Raw genomic sequence first — 19,964 nt, forward strand, 5'->3', positions numbered from 1 at the left:
AGTGTCTTCTCTTCTCTGACAGCAACTTGAAGGAGTCCGACAAAGACCGCAGGTTGTCGGTGGAGATATGGGACTGGGACCTTACTAGCAGGAATGACTTCATGGGGTCACTGTCGTTTGGGATTTCAGAGCTGCTGAAGGCCAGTGTGGATGGATGGTAAGTGTCACGTTGTCCGTGATGATCCGTTTAGTGCCATAAGATATTTTATATATATATATAATTGGGTGAACTCTTTTTGCCTTACACTGGATAGAGAATGGCGGTGTTGAAGATTGTAAATCATTCCTAAGTTACTCACTGTGGGCTGCCATATTTCTTTGAAAACTTGTTCCACATTTTACCTGGTGACCTATCACAATTGCAGCAGAAGCATTTATGTTATGGTAGAAATGTCTGTGCTCTCTCAGTACATACCGTGACGGAAGTAAGCCAGATCTCAAACAATTTGGCCACTGATCCCGTCATATGGGCCCATGTATGGCCAGCTTCAGTCATAACGGGCAGCACGGTGGTGTAGTGGTTAGCACTTCTGCCTTACAGCGCTGGGATCATGAGTTCAATTCCCGACCATGACCTTATCTGTGTGGAGTTTGTATGTTCTCCCCGTGTTTGCGTGGGTTTCCTCCAGGTGCTCCGGTTTCCTCCCACACTCCAAAAACATACTGGTAGGTTAATTGACTGCTATAAAAAAAATTGACCCTAGTCTCTCTCGCTCTCTGTCTGTCTGTCTGTGTGTGTGTGTGTGTGTTAGGGAATTTAGACTATAAGCTCCAATGTGGCAGGGACTGATGTGAATGAGTTTTCTGTACAGCGCTGCGGAATTAGTGGCGCTCTATAAACAGCTGATGATGATGACAGCTGCAGTAGAGAAGATCTCATAGAATTATTGTCTTAAGAAGCTGACTGCAGTGCTGCCATGCTGTTCTCTGCCCACATTGTTTTTTTTAATCTCCTCCAGCGCCGTTCTCCAAATTCTCATTTCCTCTCTAGTGCCGTGGTGCGTCAAGCCCTCCAGGAAATCATTTTTCCTCCATTGAATTTCGTGATATTTAAAGTCCACTCTGTTGTTTTCTGTTTATCCCAAACATCTCTCCGCAGGCGAGACCTGGTTTAAGGCTGCGCCGGTATTATTACTGCAGTCTGCAAATTATATGATGATAATAGTATAGAGTCTAGAACACAAATAGGGCAACACAGTAACTTCTGAAGATCCTCAGATCAGTCTACTTTACAAGTTTATACCCCAGGTGGATTTTTGTTGTTTATTGTTTAAAAAATATTTCTCAACTGATGTTAAAGGGACATGATACTAAAACATTCCATATTGTCAATATATAATTATTTTATTTATATATATATATATATATTACATTATATTTGTAGTGCGCTCTTTTGGGAGGTTTACTCCCAGGTCTGAGGGTGTTTTTGGAAGAATATTACACAGATGAGTAAACCAAATGTTGTACCATATTTGTTATATAATATATATCTTTAGATAGGATATATCATCATTACCATTTATTTATATAGCACCACTAATTCCGCAGCGCTGTACAGAGAACTCCCTCACATCAGTCCCTGCCCCATTGGAGCTTGCAGTCTAAATTCCCTAACACACACAGACAGAGACACAGACTAGTGTCAATTTGTTAGCAGCCAATTACGGTAACCTACCAGTATGTTTTTGAAGTTTGGGAGGAAACCAGAGCACCCGGAGGAAACCCACGCCAAACACGGGGAGTACATAGAAAATCCACACAGATAAGGCCATGGTCGGGAATCGAACTCATGACCCCAGTGCTGTGAGGCAGAAGTGCTAACCACGATATATGGCAGGTGTGGGCCTTATTCCCTATAGAGACCCTGTCAGATGCATTGGGAGACCTGAATCAGGCCTCCTGTGCAAAACAGTACTAATGGATCAATGCAGAATGGATTGAATAGCAATGACTATACTGGATACTAGATCCAATTGCATTGGATGTACTCCGTGCCAAATAAGCAAGATTCCTATCGGTATCTCAGGTAAGCCCTCAAGAACCCTGGTATAAAAAACAAAATAACATTGCACCCAACCCCATAATCTACTCTTAACCTGAAGAAAAGTACAAATATTTGGTATCCGCGTACTCGGGATAATTAGGTGTTAACATTTTTGGATACGTTTCTGGGAATGCACAAATTACGTAAAAGTAATTCTAGAAAACAAACTCTGGAAAGCTGTTATTTCAGGTGATGCCAATTTAGCACAAAAATTGTTTTCGGACATTAAGGTGTTAAGAAGCTCCAGTAGTAAAGGTTTGAAAAAGTGGAGATGTTGCCTATAGCAACCAATCAGATTCTAGCTTTCATTTATTTAGTACATTCTACAAAATGACAGCTAGAATCTGATTGGTTGCTATAGGCAACAACTCCACTTTTTTAAACCTGCAGTTTAGTAAATATACCCCCAAGAATCTGGTCACTTACTGTGATTTCTAGGGCTATAAACCTTCCATGATTTATGATAAGCTTTCTTCCAATGAGTGGGTGTCTTCCTCATGTTATCTCTGTATTAGGTTTAAGTTGCTGAGCCAAGAGGAGGGTGAATATTTCAATGTACCTGTGCCACCCGAGGGAGAGGAAGGAAACGAGGAACTGCGGCAGAAGTTTGAGGTATATAATAATAATAATAATAATAATAATAATACATACAGTTCTCAGAGCCCTCCATGCTCCCAACTTAAGAACCACTATATTTTATATATTTTATATTGCACTAAAACGTCGAGAAATAATTTTTACAGATGAACGTGCGACTACTTAATTACTGTGCTCCCCTGTTTTATGCAGAGAACACACCCAAAGAGCAATGAGTGTGAGATGTTATAACGGTGGAGTGTTATAAACCTTGTCATGCAATACAGTGTTTATAAACACCACACTTTACGGCGCCACGAGGCAGCTTTACAGACATAACCGGCATCCTGGGGGATCCAGCTGATCAGACTTAATTTTCACAATAGGGAACCTCCGTTAGAGGCTTGGATCGCTCACTAGGGCCCCCTTTGGTTAAAATAATAATTAAAAGAAGTACAATTGGCGCTAAACCTGATTCCCTGTTTCTGTATTATGACTTCGATCCTTGTATAAGCTATGCAACTAGCACGTCCCTTACTACAGAACTATAGACATACTGCTCATTTTGGGGGTAGGGTTCTGTGGTTTTATTAATTGTATTAAAGTAACCTTCATAGAAATATATGTATTTATTTATTTTTTTTAATATCGATCTAATCTTATCTATTTATGTCACTTAAAAATATATTTTGTATAAGTACTCTACCAAAAGGAACCCTTATCTAGCACGCCTCCCTCCAAATAGCTGAACGGATTGTGTGCCTGATGCCAAACCCCAAACTAGCGCTCGTCATTGTCCAAACTTACATGTTGTTGGTGGTGGAGTTTTTGTTTGTTTTTATAACTTCAGCCTCCAATATACAGTATATATTTATTATATTTTAGTTTTTTTCATTTTGTGGTTTTTTTATTTTTTTATTATTTTTTGGGGTTTTCTTTTACAAACCCACCTACCTAGAGCTTGTTGAATGAAGGAATCCTGCATCCAGAACCATTTGCCCAAAACTCACCGCTGGTTGAAAGATATGGCGCACAGTTCACCCAATCACTGTAAATATTCTCCATGCTCGGAGAACACACGAGGGCTCTTCAACTAGTGAAGGAGATTTGGAGAGAACTGTGTAAAATTCTATCGGAGACAGAGTTTTAAGTAGCCTTTTAAAATATTTTTTTTCCCCAGTAAAAAGAAAAAAAAAGAATTTTTTTTTTTTTTTTTTTTTAATAGCTCTTATCAACCACCCCTGTATATGAAGTGGTCAAACAATGCTTAACCCTTTTCTGCTGACTTTCTGAACCAAAATGTAATGTGTTAGTTATTACTACACATCCTGGTGAGAAGTGTGATCTAACAATGAGAATGTTCCACTTTGAATGTAGCAGCAGCGCAGTGTAAAGGAGCATTGACTGACAGTGGATGGCGTTCATGTGTGGTTGGATGTGTGTAACCTTGCCATGTCTTATTGGTTACACACCCACAGCTGGGGCGAATGAAGCCTGATATCAATATTTGATTACCGTTCATCTATTTTGAGAGTGTATCTCCAGCTCCGTGTCCTGGAGGTCACAGGCCGGTAGCAGCAGAGTGCAGCTGGAGGTAGCCTGTCAATCTTGTCTCCTTGATGAGTTCATTTTCCATCGATTTATCCGCTCTGCTGCCGGGACCTGTTCATCAGTGGGACTGAGTCTCCCAGCTGGGTCCGCGGCAGACAATCAGCCACTCACCAATCCGAGAGAGGTTCAGGAAGCGGCCGGTGAACCAACACTTCTCTGAAATACTGGAAACATGCACTTGTTCTTTTTATTTCTCCGTTCCTAAAAACATACGGATCTGTATGATAAAAATAATTCCCTAAAATTGTGTAAGGGTTGAGAGACTTTATTACAGAATGGACAAAACGATTTCACAGGTTTTCAAAGTTTCCAGCTATTTGTATACAGAAGAAAATGTTTTAAAAATATTATATGAAATGCATGAGGAAGGTTTGTGCAGGACCCCCAAAGTATGCTATGTACTATTACTATTAAGCTCCATTGTCGTCTGTAGCGTTAAACACCATGTAAATGGGTTTTGCTGAAACACCTTTGGATGTTCTCCTGATAAATGTTCTCACTGTAACTACAATCTTGACAATGTCATGTTTAGGATGTGTCCTGGTGGGCCGAACATTCCTGGCTGATATCAGAATTTAGGCATTTTTGGTGACTGCTTTGAGATTTTCTACTTGACACGGAAGGCAGATAGTTAAGTACTTTAAAATGGCAATATGGGATAGACTCTGTTTGTTTTTAGCGGGGTTTCTGTAACTGAGAAGGCAGAGTATGACTGACAAGCTTGCTTCACTTTGTGCATTTGTGGATATATATACAGGGCCAGTGACTTCACAGCAGTTCAAATGATTGCAGTTTCACCTTTTTGACCTCTGAGAGCCCATCTGGACACAGTACTAAAAATCTGGAAGGGACCTCAAGTGTCTTTTAATGGGGGGACATATAATACTTGACTTAATAACAGTGCTGCAGTGAGGGTAACACTGAACAGTGGATTCTACCTTCATGGTAACAAATTTCACATTTTCAGATGTTACCATTTTAATGGCCTTTTAATAGTGTTCTATAATGGGATGAATAAGTCAGTGGAAGCCAAATATTCACCTTGTGCAAGAAACTGCGGCGTAATTTTAATAAGATTCAAAATATAGCGCTGGCTGTGAGTATTTATACAGATAATGTCCGATCACCTCTGAGTCTGTTGCTGAGTCACTGACTCCTATATGTTAGCTGAGATTTGCAGTGGTTGTAGTGTATTCCTTTCATTTACGACCTTTCACATGCCTTCCTGCAACCTTTACATTGGTTTTTTTCTGTGTATCATCTGTGCTTTTAAGGCATTAATTTATATCATCAGGCAGAGCTGCTTATATTTGTGGGCCTGGGGTATGACAGAGCTTTGCTGTGATCCTCTGGCCTGATTACATGAGTATCTAGAGAGCAGGTTTGTGTCCTCTGTCAGGGCTACGAAAACAAACAGACAAGTCTAATTATATGAAGACATTGATAAAAAAGCACAGAGCATTTTAAGAAAAATCATGGTTGATAGTGAAAGCAGCAAGAGGGCATGTACAAGCCAATAAATTTAAAGGCATCTGAAGGTTTAAGGTACCTTTTAGCATAAGCCTGGCAAACCTGTGGCTCTCCAGGTGTTGTGAAACTACAAGACCCAGCATGCTTTGCCAGTAGGAAGCTGGCAGGGCATGCTGGGACTTGTAGTTTTACCACACCTGGGGAGCCACAGGCCTGTTTTAGCACCTTGAGACTGCTAGTCAAATTGATGAGCCCACCCAAGTAGTGCCTTCTCCTACATTTTGATATTGCATGTAGGCTTTGAAACAATGGATGTGCAAAGAATTAAATGAACGCCTGGAGGACGGATCCAGCAGCATTATTAAATTAATTGTGTGGCTTCTAAGGGAGGAATTAGTTGAATTTAAGCAGGAAAATGTCCATGGTAGAAATCCCTTTCAAAGACTAGATGATCGACTGTATATAATGAGAGAAGCCTTTAATAATTTAAATGTGTTGTTTTTTTTCATATTACTGTGAGTGAAAAATGGCTGCTGTGCATTAGCTTTTTCTCTGGAAGTCTCTTGAGGACAAGAGTGATTTGAGGGCAGGGGGGTAGGTTTAATAGGTTCAGTGAGTGACTGACTTTTGTTTAATTCTGAAGCACCAGACCGTGAATATTTGAAGGGTTCCCATAGTAACCAGATGCTTTGGAGAATTTATACAAAGTAATCTGACTGGCTCATTGTCGGAACTGCACATTGGGTTTGACGTCTCAAATTCGGACTTTTGTGAGGAAAAAATATATTTTTTGCATTTTCTTACATTGATCTACTCAGGAAATTAATAATAGAAGACTCAAAGTGTCCAACAAGAGACCGTTTTCTTCTTCACATTCACCAATATTGTGCAGTTTTCAGAGTTTGATATCTTGAATTGTGCGTTATATGTGACAGGATATTCTGTTACATTTGCCATATTCGGGTAATGGAGTTACCTTTATCTTCGCATACATTTAATTAAGGGAACATTATTCCCAGTTATATACAATACTTATTTTTTTACTTTACCCTGTCACCTGTTTACAGCAGAGGCCTCCATTTTGTGAGTGGAAATATTCATGAGGATGAAGCCCTTGTACATTAGTGATGTCCCACTATTCCTACTGAATCGATAGGTTGCAGCCATGTCAATTTTGTGACAGTCAGTTCTGCCTCAGTGTCACAAGTGAAATATAGACTGCAGAAATGATTATTGGTTCAGTCGACAAAATGGCTGCCAGTCTTGACTCCATGATGTCACCAAGGTTTTTTGTTTGTTTTGTTTTTCTTTTTAGAACATTTTTTTTTTTTCTTTTTGGAGCATGTAAAATTTTAATATAAATAACAATGTGAATTAACATTCCAGAGCTTGTTGTGAGCTGCAAGTGGTGATTATAATGACTGAGTAATAATAAGAGGAACAGCTTTTAGATCTACGTAACACTATTACAAGTGATCAATTCATTGCCTATGGTAGATCTTCCACTCCCGCTTCCTCTTGGACATAGTGATGAGGGTGGGCAGCAATATTTGATCTTTTAAATATAAGTATAGGAAAATAATGTGTTTATGATATTTATTTCTGGTATGCAGAACACGCAGGAGAACCACCCCAACAACTATATTATTCTCCATATAGGTCATTGTGATAGGAGGATCATAGGTACATAAGCGGATATCGTACCATATGGCATTATGACAGAGATTCCAGATAGGTCCCTCATTGTGTCAATATAACATTCCCATCTCTCAGACCTTTTTTTTGTATGATTTTCCTTCTGTAAAAAGGCTTCCACCCAGTCCATGTCAAGTTTTTTCTCTGAGGGTTGTAGGTATAGGCCAAACCCACATCTGGGTGGGCCTAATAGTCAACAAAATGGTGGGCAGACATCATCACAATGTCCGCTGCGCACGTTGCCGGCCATGAAGGTAGGGATCTCCGCACCTTTTTCTGCGCACCTCCATGGAGCAAGGAAAAATGAGTGGAGGTTCCTGCAAAATATCCATAACGCGGTGTCTGTGGACGTTCCGGAGACACCTCGCACCGAATCGAATCCCCCCCTGGAGTAGACATTTTCTAGTGTCTAGTAAGTGTTTTTATGGCGCCAAATCTTAGTGCATTGATGAGTTGCATTCTCATGAATACTGGTTTTGCCCAACAAAATGGCTGCCTCCTGTATGTGTAGGTGTTGCATTTTAACTCTTTGTACCTCAGGGCATTGAAACGAGAAGGGGGCCATGTTGTTAGGGCTCTCCTTCCTGGCCGTGGAGCAGAATCCCTAGTAACCACTGCCTCAGAAAGCTGCCAGTGTTTTCCTGTGGATCTCCAAGCCCTGTCAGAAGTCATAACAGATGAATATTTCATTCCCGGGAAGGTGCGGCTAGGGACCCCGCTCTGCGGCTCGTCAGATCGCGCTCAGTTCTCAGATTCTTCTGTCTCTCTAATCCCTAGAAACATTACATAAGCGGCAGCTCCCGGCAGCTCGTCAGATGATGGGCGTTTGAAGTTCCTGCTCCAGCCTTGATAAATGATAACAAGGGTTTTGCTTTTTTTTTATATATATTTATTTTCTCTTTTCCAGAGGCAGCCTGTGTCGGAGCGCTGCTTCCTGACACATTCTAGGCTTCCAAACCAATTTGTCTTCATAAAACAGTACAGCGGCTTATTACTTACAGGCTTGCTTAGTATAAAAGCAGAATATGTCTTTTGAAAAAGAAATCAAAGGGGACGAGAGCCCTGGTTAGTCACCCACCCTAAAGTTACATTTAAGGGGAACTGGAATACAACTTTGTGACATTCAAAACCGTTCAGTATCTGTCCTTGTTTTAGGAAATGAGCCTTTTATATTCTGCAGTACTGTTGTCTTGTAGTTGTTACAAGGGACAGATTCTAAAACGTTTGTTGTATTCGGTCAATATTGGTTGCAGTTGGATTTTCAGTGTTATCAATGGCTCGTGGATCTTGTTGTTCGGCGGTGGCGTCGAGCAGTCAGATCACTGCGCATGCGCGGAGCGTTAGCCGGTTGATAAAAATTCTAGAGTGGGCAGATTTTCCAAATAGAGTATTACAGAAGCATTCATAAATGATTACAGCTGTTGTACTAATGCATCAAGTTTAGGTTTTTCTTTCTTTTTTTTCTTTTCCTTTTCCTTTTTCTTTTTCCTTTCCTTTTCTTTCTTCTTTTCTCTTCTCTTTTTCTTTTTCCTTTTCTTTCTTTCATCCATAAAATATTTTTTATAGATGGGTACAATATGGCTTCATGCTCATGTTATGCAGATTCCTATATTTATCATATAGACAAGCTTGGCTCATGCCTACGGGCAGTTCTGTTTATGGGACTCAATCAAATTATTTGTATTCTAATTAAATTTACTTTTTTCTATGGCTTTTTTTTTTTTTTTAACCTTGTTATCAACCATGTAGGAGATGGTTATAGAGGAGCAAAATTATCACAGTCCCTAAGGGTACATCGGCTTGAAATAGAGCCCCATGCATGCTGCAAGTTGTTGTCTTCTATAGTCTCCTTCAGCGGTCTTACTGACAGGAAGTCTCATCTGCATAGGAGGAAAAAAAAAATCTTTTACCTGGATCAAACCTCATCTCAAATATCTTGAGTTTTTAGAAGATCATGATGTTACCATGGAATTGGGAGGAGGATTGCTGTAACGGTCCTATGGCGCTACCATGTTGCATCTCAGCGTGCAGAGCGGGTGTCAACAACCCTCCCCTTTAAAGTTCCCATTCACATATATGTCATGTTCGTAGGGCAGGTGTTATTGACTCCTGCAAGGCCTGTTTGAAATTGGGTGCTAAGAGGAGAGCAATATGGGGGGGACTGTTACAGCCATCAGGGACTCGGGTGGATAATACAAGATAAGTGGAACTTTTTTTATGAAGTGAATTCCTTTAATCCCGAACCTAGTTTTGGGTGGAGTTCTCCACTAAAGAATACCGACACAATGTGAAGGTGGCCACTTTATGGCCTGAACCAGCATTTAGCCGATCAATTTGTTACTCCCTAGTATAATCATTGAAGCATAGGGTGCCAAGTCGCGTTATGCATCAGTGGAAACATGTGAATGGGTAGACTGCAAACTCTCAAATATTGGTTCAGACCAAATCGGCTGGCTCCAATGTGTGTAGCAGAGGGTAGCACAGAGAAAGCAAAGACACCACGCTCCTTCCTCATAATAGTCTGGGACCATTAAAGGGCATAAGGCCCTCCTAATGTGAGGACAGCAGGGGCAAACGCAGGATTTTCAGAGGGGGGTTTCCACACCACGCCGCCAGTGGGCGTGACCAGCATACATGGGGGCGTGGCTATAATATTAGACAGTGCTTGGCTGCTCTCCAACTCTCCCTATCCCCATAATATACATGGGCAATGCTGCATGCACCTAGCAGTAGTGCTTGGAGGGGGGTTTCCAGGCACTAGGAACCCCCCTTCCCTGGTTTGCCTATGGACAGGGCGGAGCTATCCTATGCTTGTTGTGGTACGTTGCTGCAGCTTTAAGCCCAGTCTGCAGGTGACCTTGACAGCGGTACAAACATGCCTGCTATAACCAATTAGCTGGGGCTGTGACTGGGAGATTGCTGAGGAGCCTGTTATCTGCGGGGAGCTGTGAGCGACAAACAAATTGAACTGCTCGGAATCAGGCTAATGGAATTTCATGGCAGACTGAGCCCTCTGCCGCCTCCTCAATACGGCAGATTCTCTAAAAAATTAAAAGCGAAATAAGCGGGGCCGAGCCATGTCCAAAACCTCCAGCCTGCCAATTACATCGCTGAGATGGCAATTAGAGAGGCACAGCAGGGGCTTCCAAACTTTTTTTTAACAGAGCAGTAATCCACCTAAGTACGTGTATTTTTAAGCCAGAGAAATGTTAAATTCTGAGGGATAAGATAAAAAAAAAAAATTCAAAGTGAATCCTGGGCTGGTGCACCAAGGCGGTACATATCTATCTTATTACATGACCGGTGAGAAAATGGGCCGTTCACCTGAAAATAAAGGTAGATAAATATCAGTTTGTCTCGTTCAATGTATATTTATATATCGCAGGAAACATTCCTTTTAAATCCAGTAGACAGGTTGTGGAATCCGTCCCTTCTATCTCATTTGCATAAAGTGCCGGTGGAAAAAAAGTGTAAAGAAGCAGAATATTATCTTTTATTTATTTTTAATTTTTTTCCTAGAGGCACCATATTTCTATACAGTGTGCAGTAGGGGAAACCGCAAACACTTGTTAATAACAATACACGGCAACAGCTTGAGACAAAATGGGGCTATACTCTGTAAAGCAAAATACACCGCCCCCCCCCCCTTCCCCCCCAAAAAAAAATAGCTAGAACACCCAGCTAACATGATACAGTGATATGTGTAGATTTCATTACAAATATAGAGGTTTTCCTATCTTCTTTACTGGCTGGCAAATCACTTCCTGCAACTTTTAATAAATACTTTGCTTTTTTTAAAAAAAAAACTCTTGGGCTCTGATCTGTGCTTTTCGGCCATGTGTACATATCATCTGAGTTACCCTGTGAAGCTCCTTCCAGGATAGAGTTGTGTTATGCAATGCAGAGAGCACAGCAGAGTTGGAGATGTATCCCAGGTTAGTGGAAATACATCTTACGGATGATATAAATAAATATCTGAATAGCACAGAATGACATTTGCATGAAATATCAATGCATTTATTAAACTTCGCAGGAAGACATTTGCAAGAGACTAGATGAGTCATCTGCCGGTGGGAACTCCCTTTTAAAAATATTTAATTGTTTTCCAGATGATGTAGTTTTGAAGTGTCAGGAGGGCGTGTACTGGCCATTTAAATTTTAAAGTTATCTGAAAGTTGGCAGTGTATTTAATTCATCACTATGAGTCTTCTATCATGGCCATAAACCAAAGCAATGGGTAATATACAAAGTGTTTACTATAATTCTATAAATAATCTGCAGACATTGATTGACCTGCTGTGATAACTTCTCCCCTATGTAGGGGATACTGTGTATATGACAACATGTAGAGGGCAGTGTAGTTAGTGAGTGAAACCATTAGGGTGTTTTATAAAATTAGCTTTACTTTACGTCTACCTTTTACTTCCAAGATGTCGAGTCTTATAAACCTGCAGGAAACGTTCTCTGTCTGTAAATTAAGCTGCAGTTGATCTTCTCAAAGGGTGACTTAAGCTGGACATAGATCGAGCCTGAGCGCTAAGTTTGTGGGTCTCTCTCTCTCTCTGTATGTACACGCACCAGTCACCGCCTGCATAGGCAAACCCAGGGTGGGTATCCTAGTGCCTGGAAACCCCCCTCTAAGCCTGTATAATTGAGGTGGTTGGACCCTGCTCCCAGCCTGTCTGGGCAGCTTTAGAGGCAAATGTTAAGAGCATAATGTTTGGCTTTTTGTTAAAATCATTGCCGCCTAATCTAAAATAAGTTAATAAGTGTATCGGCCACTCTACTTTTTTCAGTTATGTGTTCTGACTTTGTCTTGCAGAGAGCAAAAATTGGACCGGGCTCCAAAGCTGCAGAAGAGAAAGCGGGACATCCAGTGGCCAAAATAGACAGCAATGGGAATAAAGACCGTGTGAAAGTTTCAGATTTCAACTTCCTGAAGGTTCTGGGGAAAGGAAGCTTTGGGAAGGTGAGTAACCTCAGGATTCTACTGGAGACATGTGATGTGGGCAAATATAATATATATATGTATATATATATGTATATATATATATATATGTGTGTGTGTGTGTGTGTGTGTGTGTAATATATATATGTGGTATGGGCTAACCACATTGGTTACTGCAGATGATGCAGAAGTCTTCATTTAAAGCCTTCAGTCAACCATAATAGTTTGGCAAGTACAGCGTTTGGAATACATGACTAGCATCATTAATAGGTCCTCTAGATCGTTCACCAAGGTTTGGAGCCCATGGCTCTCGTTCTTTCAGGCTTATTCCCCTTTTACTTGACACAATACCTCCTTCAGTCTGTCCTCTTCCCATTAACCTTTCCTCTCCCCTTTTCCCCCTCTCCCCTTTTCCCCCTCTCCCCTTTTCCCCCTCTCCCCTACTCTACTATGATCTAGTTTCTATTCTTTACCCCCTGCTTCACTTCTTTCTTTCGTGACTTTCTTCTCTCCCTCTCTCTTCTTGAAAATTCTTGGTCAATCTCAATATATGTAACTTGACTCCTCCGCTCAGGTTATCTGTGATAAAGTCTCATACTCTTTACATGCTCGTTTTCTTTGCGTGTTGGACAATTTTGTTACCTGACCTTGCAAAAATGAAAATTTATAAAAAAATATATTGTTGCCTAAAGCTCCTCATAATATAACTGCTCAATGGATATACTTTAACGTTGGGTTTCCTTTGTAGCGTCTTTCACTGTTTTTCAGCCATGTGTGTATACTATAAGGCGGGACTGTATGTATTGCTCTAGGATATACCTACGGCTCCTTTGCACTCTTTGAGAGAGCAGCTCTGTTAAAAGCACAGAAGAAGGCTACCTTAATGTATTTAGTAAAAATTGAAGGAGTGTAAGTATACACCAGTAAGTTTAAAGTTACTTGTAGGATGGAAACGCATTTAAGTACCATTTCCATGTTCCTCGTTCTGCATTGTGATGCCGGTGAATGGATTCCTCGCTCAGTAAAAATAGTCTGCCCCACAAAGCCACGAACATCTGTTTTCTATTTGGCTGGGGTTGAAAATCGGTTAAATGCCACATTTATATAGACAAAGCCGGTGTGTATTACCGGTGTATCTGGTGCTCTGCAGCTCTGTCCTTTTTTCTCTTTTTGTTATACGGAGTTGACTCATCGGCTCTTTGTTCTATTTGCCGGCTTTCTTCCGCCTGTAGACGGCTGCAGTCAGGAAACTTGCGTTTGTGTCTGTTTCAAAGACGTTCTTCCTCACAGCGGCAGCCCTGTGAGCGGGGGGGAAGAGGGTGAGCAGCTCGGGGAATAAATATCAATACCCTCGTTTGGACTTTTCAGCTCACTTGACCCCCGAACACCCACAGGGACTTGAAACAGAATCCTTTTAAAATCCGCCGAGGTGATGAGTTTAAACGGCTTCCAGCCTGGCTCTTGCATCCTTTGTCAGCCAACAAATAGCTGGCAGAACACTCTTGTGTTTTGAAAGCATTGTTGTCCCCAAAAACACAAGTAAAGGGATGTCCTTCAACCTTGCGGAAGGCTTGTTGTGTTTTTTTTTTGTTTTTTTTTATATTATTCCAAGTAAATTCTTTTTGGCTCTCTAGACTGAATCTTATACTTAAAAGTATTTTGTCTAATGCAAGTTGAATGCAAATGAAAGGTGGAAGATGGGGACATAAAAAATGAACCAGTCGCTGTAGAAATGTAAGGACAGCCTGGTAACAATGGCTGTACGTCACCAGGTACCTCGCCTGCACCTCCTTCCAAGAATTGCTCTGTTGTGCTGCATAAGGACACCCCTGAGGTAATCAGCCAGCTCAGGGCAGCTGTGTGATGGGCACAGAGCCTGGACACTTGTTCTCCATGTTGGTAGAAGTTGTGGGCGTGGAGATCAGCAAACGAGGACCAGAGATGGCGGCACCAGCAATGGCAGTCGAGTTTTCTGGGTCCAGCGGCTGAACTGAGACGTTACTCCTAATAGATCTTCAAAACAACCCTGTCCTTGGTGTCAGGACACCACACAACACCACCTTGTTATTTCCCACTGCCTCCGCAGTTTTTGTTAAGTTTTTTTATATATGTAAGACAATGATTGAGTGGGTGGTAGGGCACAGAGTGGGTCTAAGTGCAGTCATCTCTAACAAGCTTCCACATGCTATGACGTTACTTTCTTGTCCCTTGAAGGCCACCATCTGCAGGATCATGTGACATCACCATGCTGCCTGAACATAGGAGCTGGGACACCTATGTCACCAGAAGCTCGCTCAGGCGTAGAGTCCAGCTCATACTCTTGTTTAGATGCAAAATATTGACCATGTGCAGCTGGCAGGTGATGGGCGGAGAGACCGGTTCTCACCTAGAGATCATTGATCCGTTATAGAGTAACAGACTGACTGTGCCCCCACTGGCGTATTACGGGGAAGGGGGGGGGGGGGTGATAGAGCAGGGACCCCGGGAAAGTAGAACATGTCACTGCTCTATCATGCATCCAAGTGCCCATCAAAGATCTCTGTGCTAGTACCCATCTCTCCTCTATTACCCCTTAAAAATAAAAATTAAAGACACGTGCATGTGGCCATCGATTCGTATTCTCACTTAGGCTGTTTATTTGTGTTCACCTCAACTGGATGTCAGGAATTACAGTCATAAGTAAAAGGCAGGTGATCAGCACGGTGGCTCAGTGATTAGCACTTCTGCCTCACAGCACTGGGGTCATGAGTTCAATTCCCGACCATGGCCTTATCTGTGTGGAGTTTGTATGTTCTCCCCGTGTTCGCATGATTTCCTCCGGGTGCTCCAGTTTCCTCCCACAGTCCAAAAATATACTAGTAGGTTAATTGGCTGCTATCATATTGACCCTAGTCTGTCTGTCTGCCTGTGTGTGTGTATTAGGGAATTTAGACTGTAAGCCCCAATGGGGCAGGGACTGATGTGAATGAGTTCTCTGTACAGCGCTGCAGAATTAGTGGCGCTATATAAATTGATGATGATACTTCTCCAAGTAACTATCAGTCCTGACAGTAGTGCTTTATCACACAAGATGTGTATGTGTTGTGAATATATTCGCATCTACTTTTGCTAGGTTCACTGCTGTAGGAAGCTCCAATCTCTGATGTAAACTAATATAAACAAATACATTCAAATAAAATAATAAAACGTGCTCTAGGTCCTATGAAGGACAAACTTTGTAACACTGTAAATAATTACAGCAAAAAGATTAGCAGGGGAAGCAAGGAGGTATAAAAACACACACTGTTATATCAGGTCAAGGGCACAATACATGCTGGGATCACCGTTATTGATTGAAAACACTTCCCGAGAGATATATATGTAGTGCCTGTACCACCATGACGGTTAGTCTGCCTAACGTGGTTGTTTCTTAATTTTTTTTTTTTAATGTTTTATTTTTTACAAAGTACCATTGCTTATGAAGGTTCACCAGTGCAATTATAATGGTGGATACTGATTTCTACACCAAGGGTTACACAACAAAGGCTTTCCAAAATGACAGCCCGTGTAAGTAAACAGCCATTCGAGGCTTATCCGCGAACCATCTATGTATGACTTATGTTTGATGTATTAATAAAAGTAATGTTATATAGTCTATCCAGCCCGTATTATATATTTACACATTTCTGGAAAACATGGAATGCAATCATACATACATTCTTTTCTGAAACCAGATAAACCTGTTTCTCAAGGAAAATACATCTTTCTCATTAGCGATATTATTATTTATTTATTTTACAGTTCCACTAATGAGGTGTATACATTTACATATGTTAATTCTGCTGATTGCTCATCTGTTCATCTGATAAAGTAGAGGTGCGGAATATGTGGCTTCTGAGATGTAGTACTCCAGTAATTAAATAGAACCTTTTTAAAAGTTTTCTTTAAGAATTAAAAATAAATAAAATCAAAACCCTTCCCAAACAAAAGCTCAGAGGTCGCGGCTTCTCGCTCCAGCCTGGAAAGAGTTAAGTACAGCTGACAAGTCGGGAGGAAGACAGAGAGCGTTTCCAGGCTGGTGCTAGCATTGAAGTACGTTTAATGTCGAAAACAAAGCAGCGTAGCGTATTCATCAGCAGAACTTGTCCTGGTATTGGAGCCGGCGAGCACCTAGAGAGAGAGAGACGAAAGCAGCTGGAGGAGAGAAAAGCGGCACTTTCCCAGATTCTCCTCTGTAATTGAGCAAACATAAAGGAAACATTATTAAAAGGCTCGTCTGATGTGAGAAGAGCGTGTGACAGAACGGTATAAATATGCTAATTAGCGTTTCTACAGGCGCGGGCTGCGAGCCGTGATTAGATGCCGCTTCTCACCTGCACGAGTCGGGCTCATTGTCTTTTATGTATGAAAGATAGCAGGTAGCCGGCAGCCGGGATATCATTTCCCTGTGTTTATTCTTCAGCTACAACCAGATAACCCGGCACCTTCACCGATAAAGCCTGACTTCAACCTGACATACAATATCCAAATCAGATTTCATTTTTTTTTTCTTTGCAACAGATGTTTCATGGTAAACATGTCATTTTTTAAAATGAATGTTTATATTACGGTTGTTCATTGTATTCCTCCTGTAGGTATAGATATCATCTAACAGTTTTCTCCCTTGTCAAATTTCCTTTGACTACTTAAATAAAAGAATACATCAACCTATCCTTTTGGCTTAAAAAATAGCTCCAATTACAGTCTCGGAACGTTATTCCGTTCTAGATTTGCCCATTACTGCAGCTGATGTCATTCAACTAATAGGAGTATAATGAGCAAATAAAGGCACTATTTCATTTTAGTATATATTAAAGATTGTGCATCACCGAGCTGGTAGCACGGTGGCTTAGTGGTTAGCACTTCTAGCTCACAGCACTGGGGTCATGGGTTCAATTCCTGACCATGGCCTTATCTGTGAGGAGTTTGTATGTTCTCCCGGTGTTTGCGTGGGTTTCCTCCGGGTGCTCCGGTTTCCCCCCACTCTCCAAAAACATACTGGTAGGTTAATTGGCTGCTAACAAATTGACCCTAGTCTGTGTGTATGTTAGGGAATCTAGACTGTAAGCTCCAATGGGGCAGGGACTGATGTGAATGAGTTTTCTGTACAGCGCTGCGGAATTAGTGGAGCTATATAAATAAATGGTAATAATAATAATTAAAGTGTTGCTTATACTTACTAAATATGCCCACCATGCTCTCTCTCACCGCTCTGCTTACCATGGTAAGGTGGAGGTGACTAACTTGCAGACTTATTATGAAGAAATGCAGAGTCTGTATTGGTGGATTCATAAACTGCCTGGGCCGGTGATGTCACAGTAGCTCAAATGACTGCAATATCTTTCTGACCTGTTTCAGATCAGATTAGAATGCTGTCCAAATGATGCAGGAAGATATCTAGTTGTTACTACTGTATGTTTTATCAGCGTTTCAGGGGAAAGTCAAGTTAAAACTGAATAATGTATTTTACTTTCATTGTTGATATCTGAAAACGTCATTTTTTTTTTCTTTGGTTTATTGGTCCTTTTAAAGCCTTGTTGCATTTAACACAGTGTATTCTCCCACATGAAACCTGGAAACAAAGACTTCCTCTTCAGTTAATTGTCCTTTCCACGTTCGTCAATCACAGGTGATACTTGCAGACAGGAAGGGGACGGATGAGCTGTATGCAATAAAGATCCTGAAGAAGGACGTCGTGATTCAGGATGACGATGTTGAATGCACAATGGTGGAGAAGAGGGTGCTGGCACTGGCGGGAAAGCCACCCTTCCTCACCCAACTGCACTCCTGCTTCCAGACCATGGTAAGAGAAGAATGGGGGGGGCCTGACCCTCGGGAAATCAGTTTGTGGAAGATTTGGTACAATAATGAGGAGTTTTTTGTTTATAGCTCCTAATAACTGGGTAATCCCTTTATATTAATGCTAGTAGTTTTATTTTGTGTCCTTCAGCCATCATTTAAATCAGTCATGATTAGGGCACCCCTCTCACCTACACACAGTGGACACAACCGTTTTCTGGGCTGAACCAATTTTCACAAGAGCAGGGATTCGACAGGAATCGCTGATGCCAGTGAGGCACACAGTGGTAAGATGAATTTCTAGGAATTTTGGTTCAGCCCACAAAATGGCTTCCTCCACCGAAAGAAGGCGACGGGCACGTTTCCCAAATTATTTTTGGGTGATACAATCCCTTTTAAGCACGCTACTTAAAAGCTAGTATAATTTGACGTTCTATATAAAGGGTTCTCCAGCCAAGTAATGTCCACTCAATGGATTTATGACCCAAAGCTTATGCTTTATTTATTCCATGTATTCTTACCCAGCTGGTGATTCGCGATGGTGGAGCTGTGTGCTGGACCTGCAAAACACTTGGCTCTCTGCTCCAGCCTAAGGGAAATAATTTGGCTGATCGGCAGGTCTTCCTATTAATATAGCTGTCCCACCTTCCAAATACATTGTACTATATGTAAAAGCGCATTATAAGTAAACCTAGCACTGTAGCGTGTATTAGGCAGAAAAGCTGCATGATAAACATACGTATAGACCCTTCCATAGGCAAACCGAGGGGAGGTTTTCCTAGTGCCTGGAAACCCCCCTCCAAGCCTGAGGCACTGTATAATTGAGGTGGCTGGACCCTGCTCCTGTTTTACACAGCTCTGCTTGAAAAGGGAGAGCTGTGTGCACCTAACAGTAGTGCATGCAGCATTGCTCATGTATATTATAGGGATAGGAAGAGTTGGAGAACAGCCAAGCACTGTCTAATATTATAGCTATGCCCCCATGCATTCTGGCCACGCCCACTGGTGGCGTGGTGTGGAAACTCCCCTGTACAAATCCTGTGTTTGCCCCTGACATCACGGTTTTGCCATGCAGAGAAGGGACATAAACTAAAATAATGGCCATTAATATAAACCTAAGTAATGGACATCAAGGAGGTCCCGGAGGGGTCATGAATGGATAGAGGTGGAATAAATAATATGCTGCCTGGAGAACCCTTTTAGATCATACATAATTTTGAATAAATTCATTGTTTATTCTTCCTAATATCCTCATTTAGCTGTAAGATCCCATCAGATATTGCACCTGGAAGGCATTTAGTTATTTCCACATCCATCAGTTGATAAAGTGTTATTTGTAGGCTATAGAAGTGCTTTATAAATATGTTGATCATTTGCACCTGACTGTGTTTCTGCGATAAGGATTAGAATGTTATAGACCCGTGCAATGTGTATTGTGTACACAAGAGGCTCTGGTACATCTTCAATCATTTTTCGATGACTTTTTGCAGGATCGCCTCTATTTTGTGATGGAGTATGTAAATGGAGGGGACCTTATGTACCAGATTCAGCAAGTTGGTAGATTTAAGGAACCGCACGCAGTGTAAGTACAAGCAGCCACTGGGACTAGAAGATGCCATGGGGTTGTCAGGGCTGTTTTGGAACGACATGGTTTAGTTTTAAAGGCGAATTCCACCCACGACTAAAAATGTTGTTTTTGTTGGAATTAGGTGACCTAAAATAAAACACAAAGGGGGTATTCAATTAGGTTTCGCGGGCGCGATGCGCGTGGAAAGTGCTATTACGGTACCGCAACATCGTGGA

At 41.4% G+C, this 19,964-nt stretch overlaps 1 protein-coding gene and 1 long non-coding RNA gene across 3 annotated transcripts in view; one reads left to right on the forward strand and one right to left on the reverse strand.

Annotated features, from left to right (window-relative positions):
• LOC142097489 (uncharacterized) overlaps positions 1–19,964 on the reverse strand; it is a 398,805-nt gene that overhangs the window by 314,302 nt on the left and 64,539 nt on the right. The gene's annotated exons all lie outside the window — the stretch shown is intronic.
• Positions 1–19,964, forward strand: part of PRKCB (protein kinase C beta) — a 143,746-nt gene that overhangs the window by 101,573 nt on the left and 22,209 nt on the right. For both annotated transcript variants that reach the window (XM_075179358.1, XM_075179357.1), the window contains exons 7-11: positions 23–157; positions 2,560–2,656; positions 12,219–12,365; positions 17,992–18,165; positions 19,652–19,743. In XM_075179358.1, the coding sequence (XP_075035459.1) occupies positions 23–157; positions 2,560–2,656; positions 12,219–12,365; positions 17,992–18,165; positions 19,652–19,743 (645 nt within the window). The remainder of the gene's footprint in view (positions 1–22; positions 158–2,559; positions 2,657–12,218; positions 12,366–17,991; positions 18,166–19,651; positions 19,744–19,964) is intronic.

This window comes from Mixophyes fleayi, chromosome 7, assembly GCF_038048845.1.
Source record: "Mixophyes fleayi isolate aMixFle1 chromosome 7, aMixFle1.hap1, whole genome shotgun sequence".
NCBI classification, from domain to species: Eukaryota; Metazoa; Chordata; class Amphibia; order Anura; family Limnodynastidae; genus Mixophyes; species Mixophyes fleayi.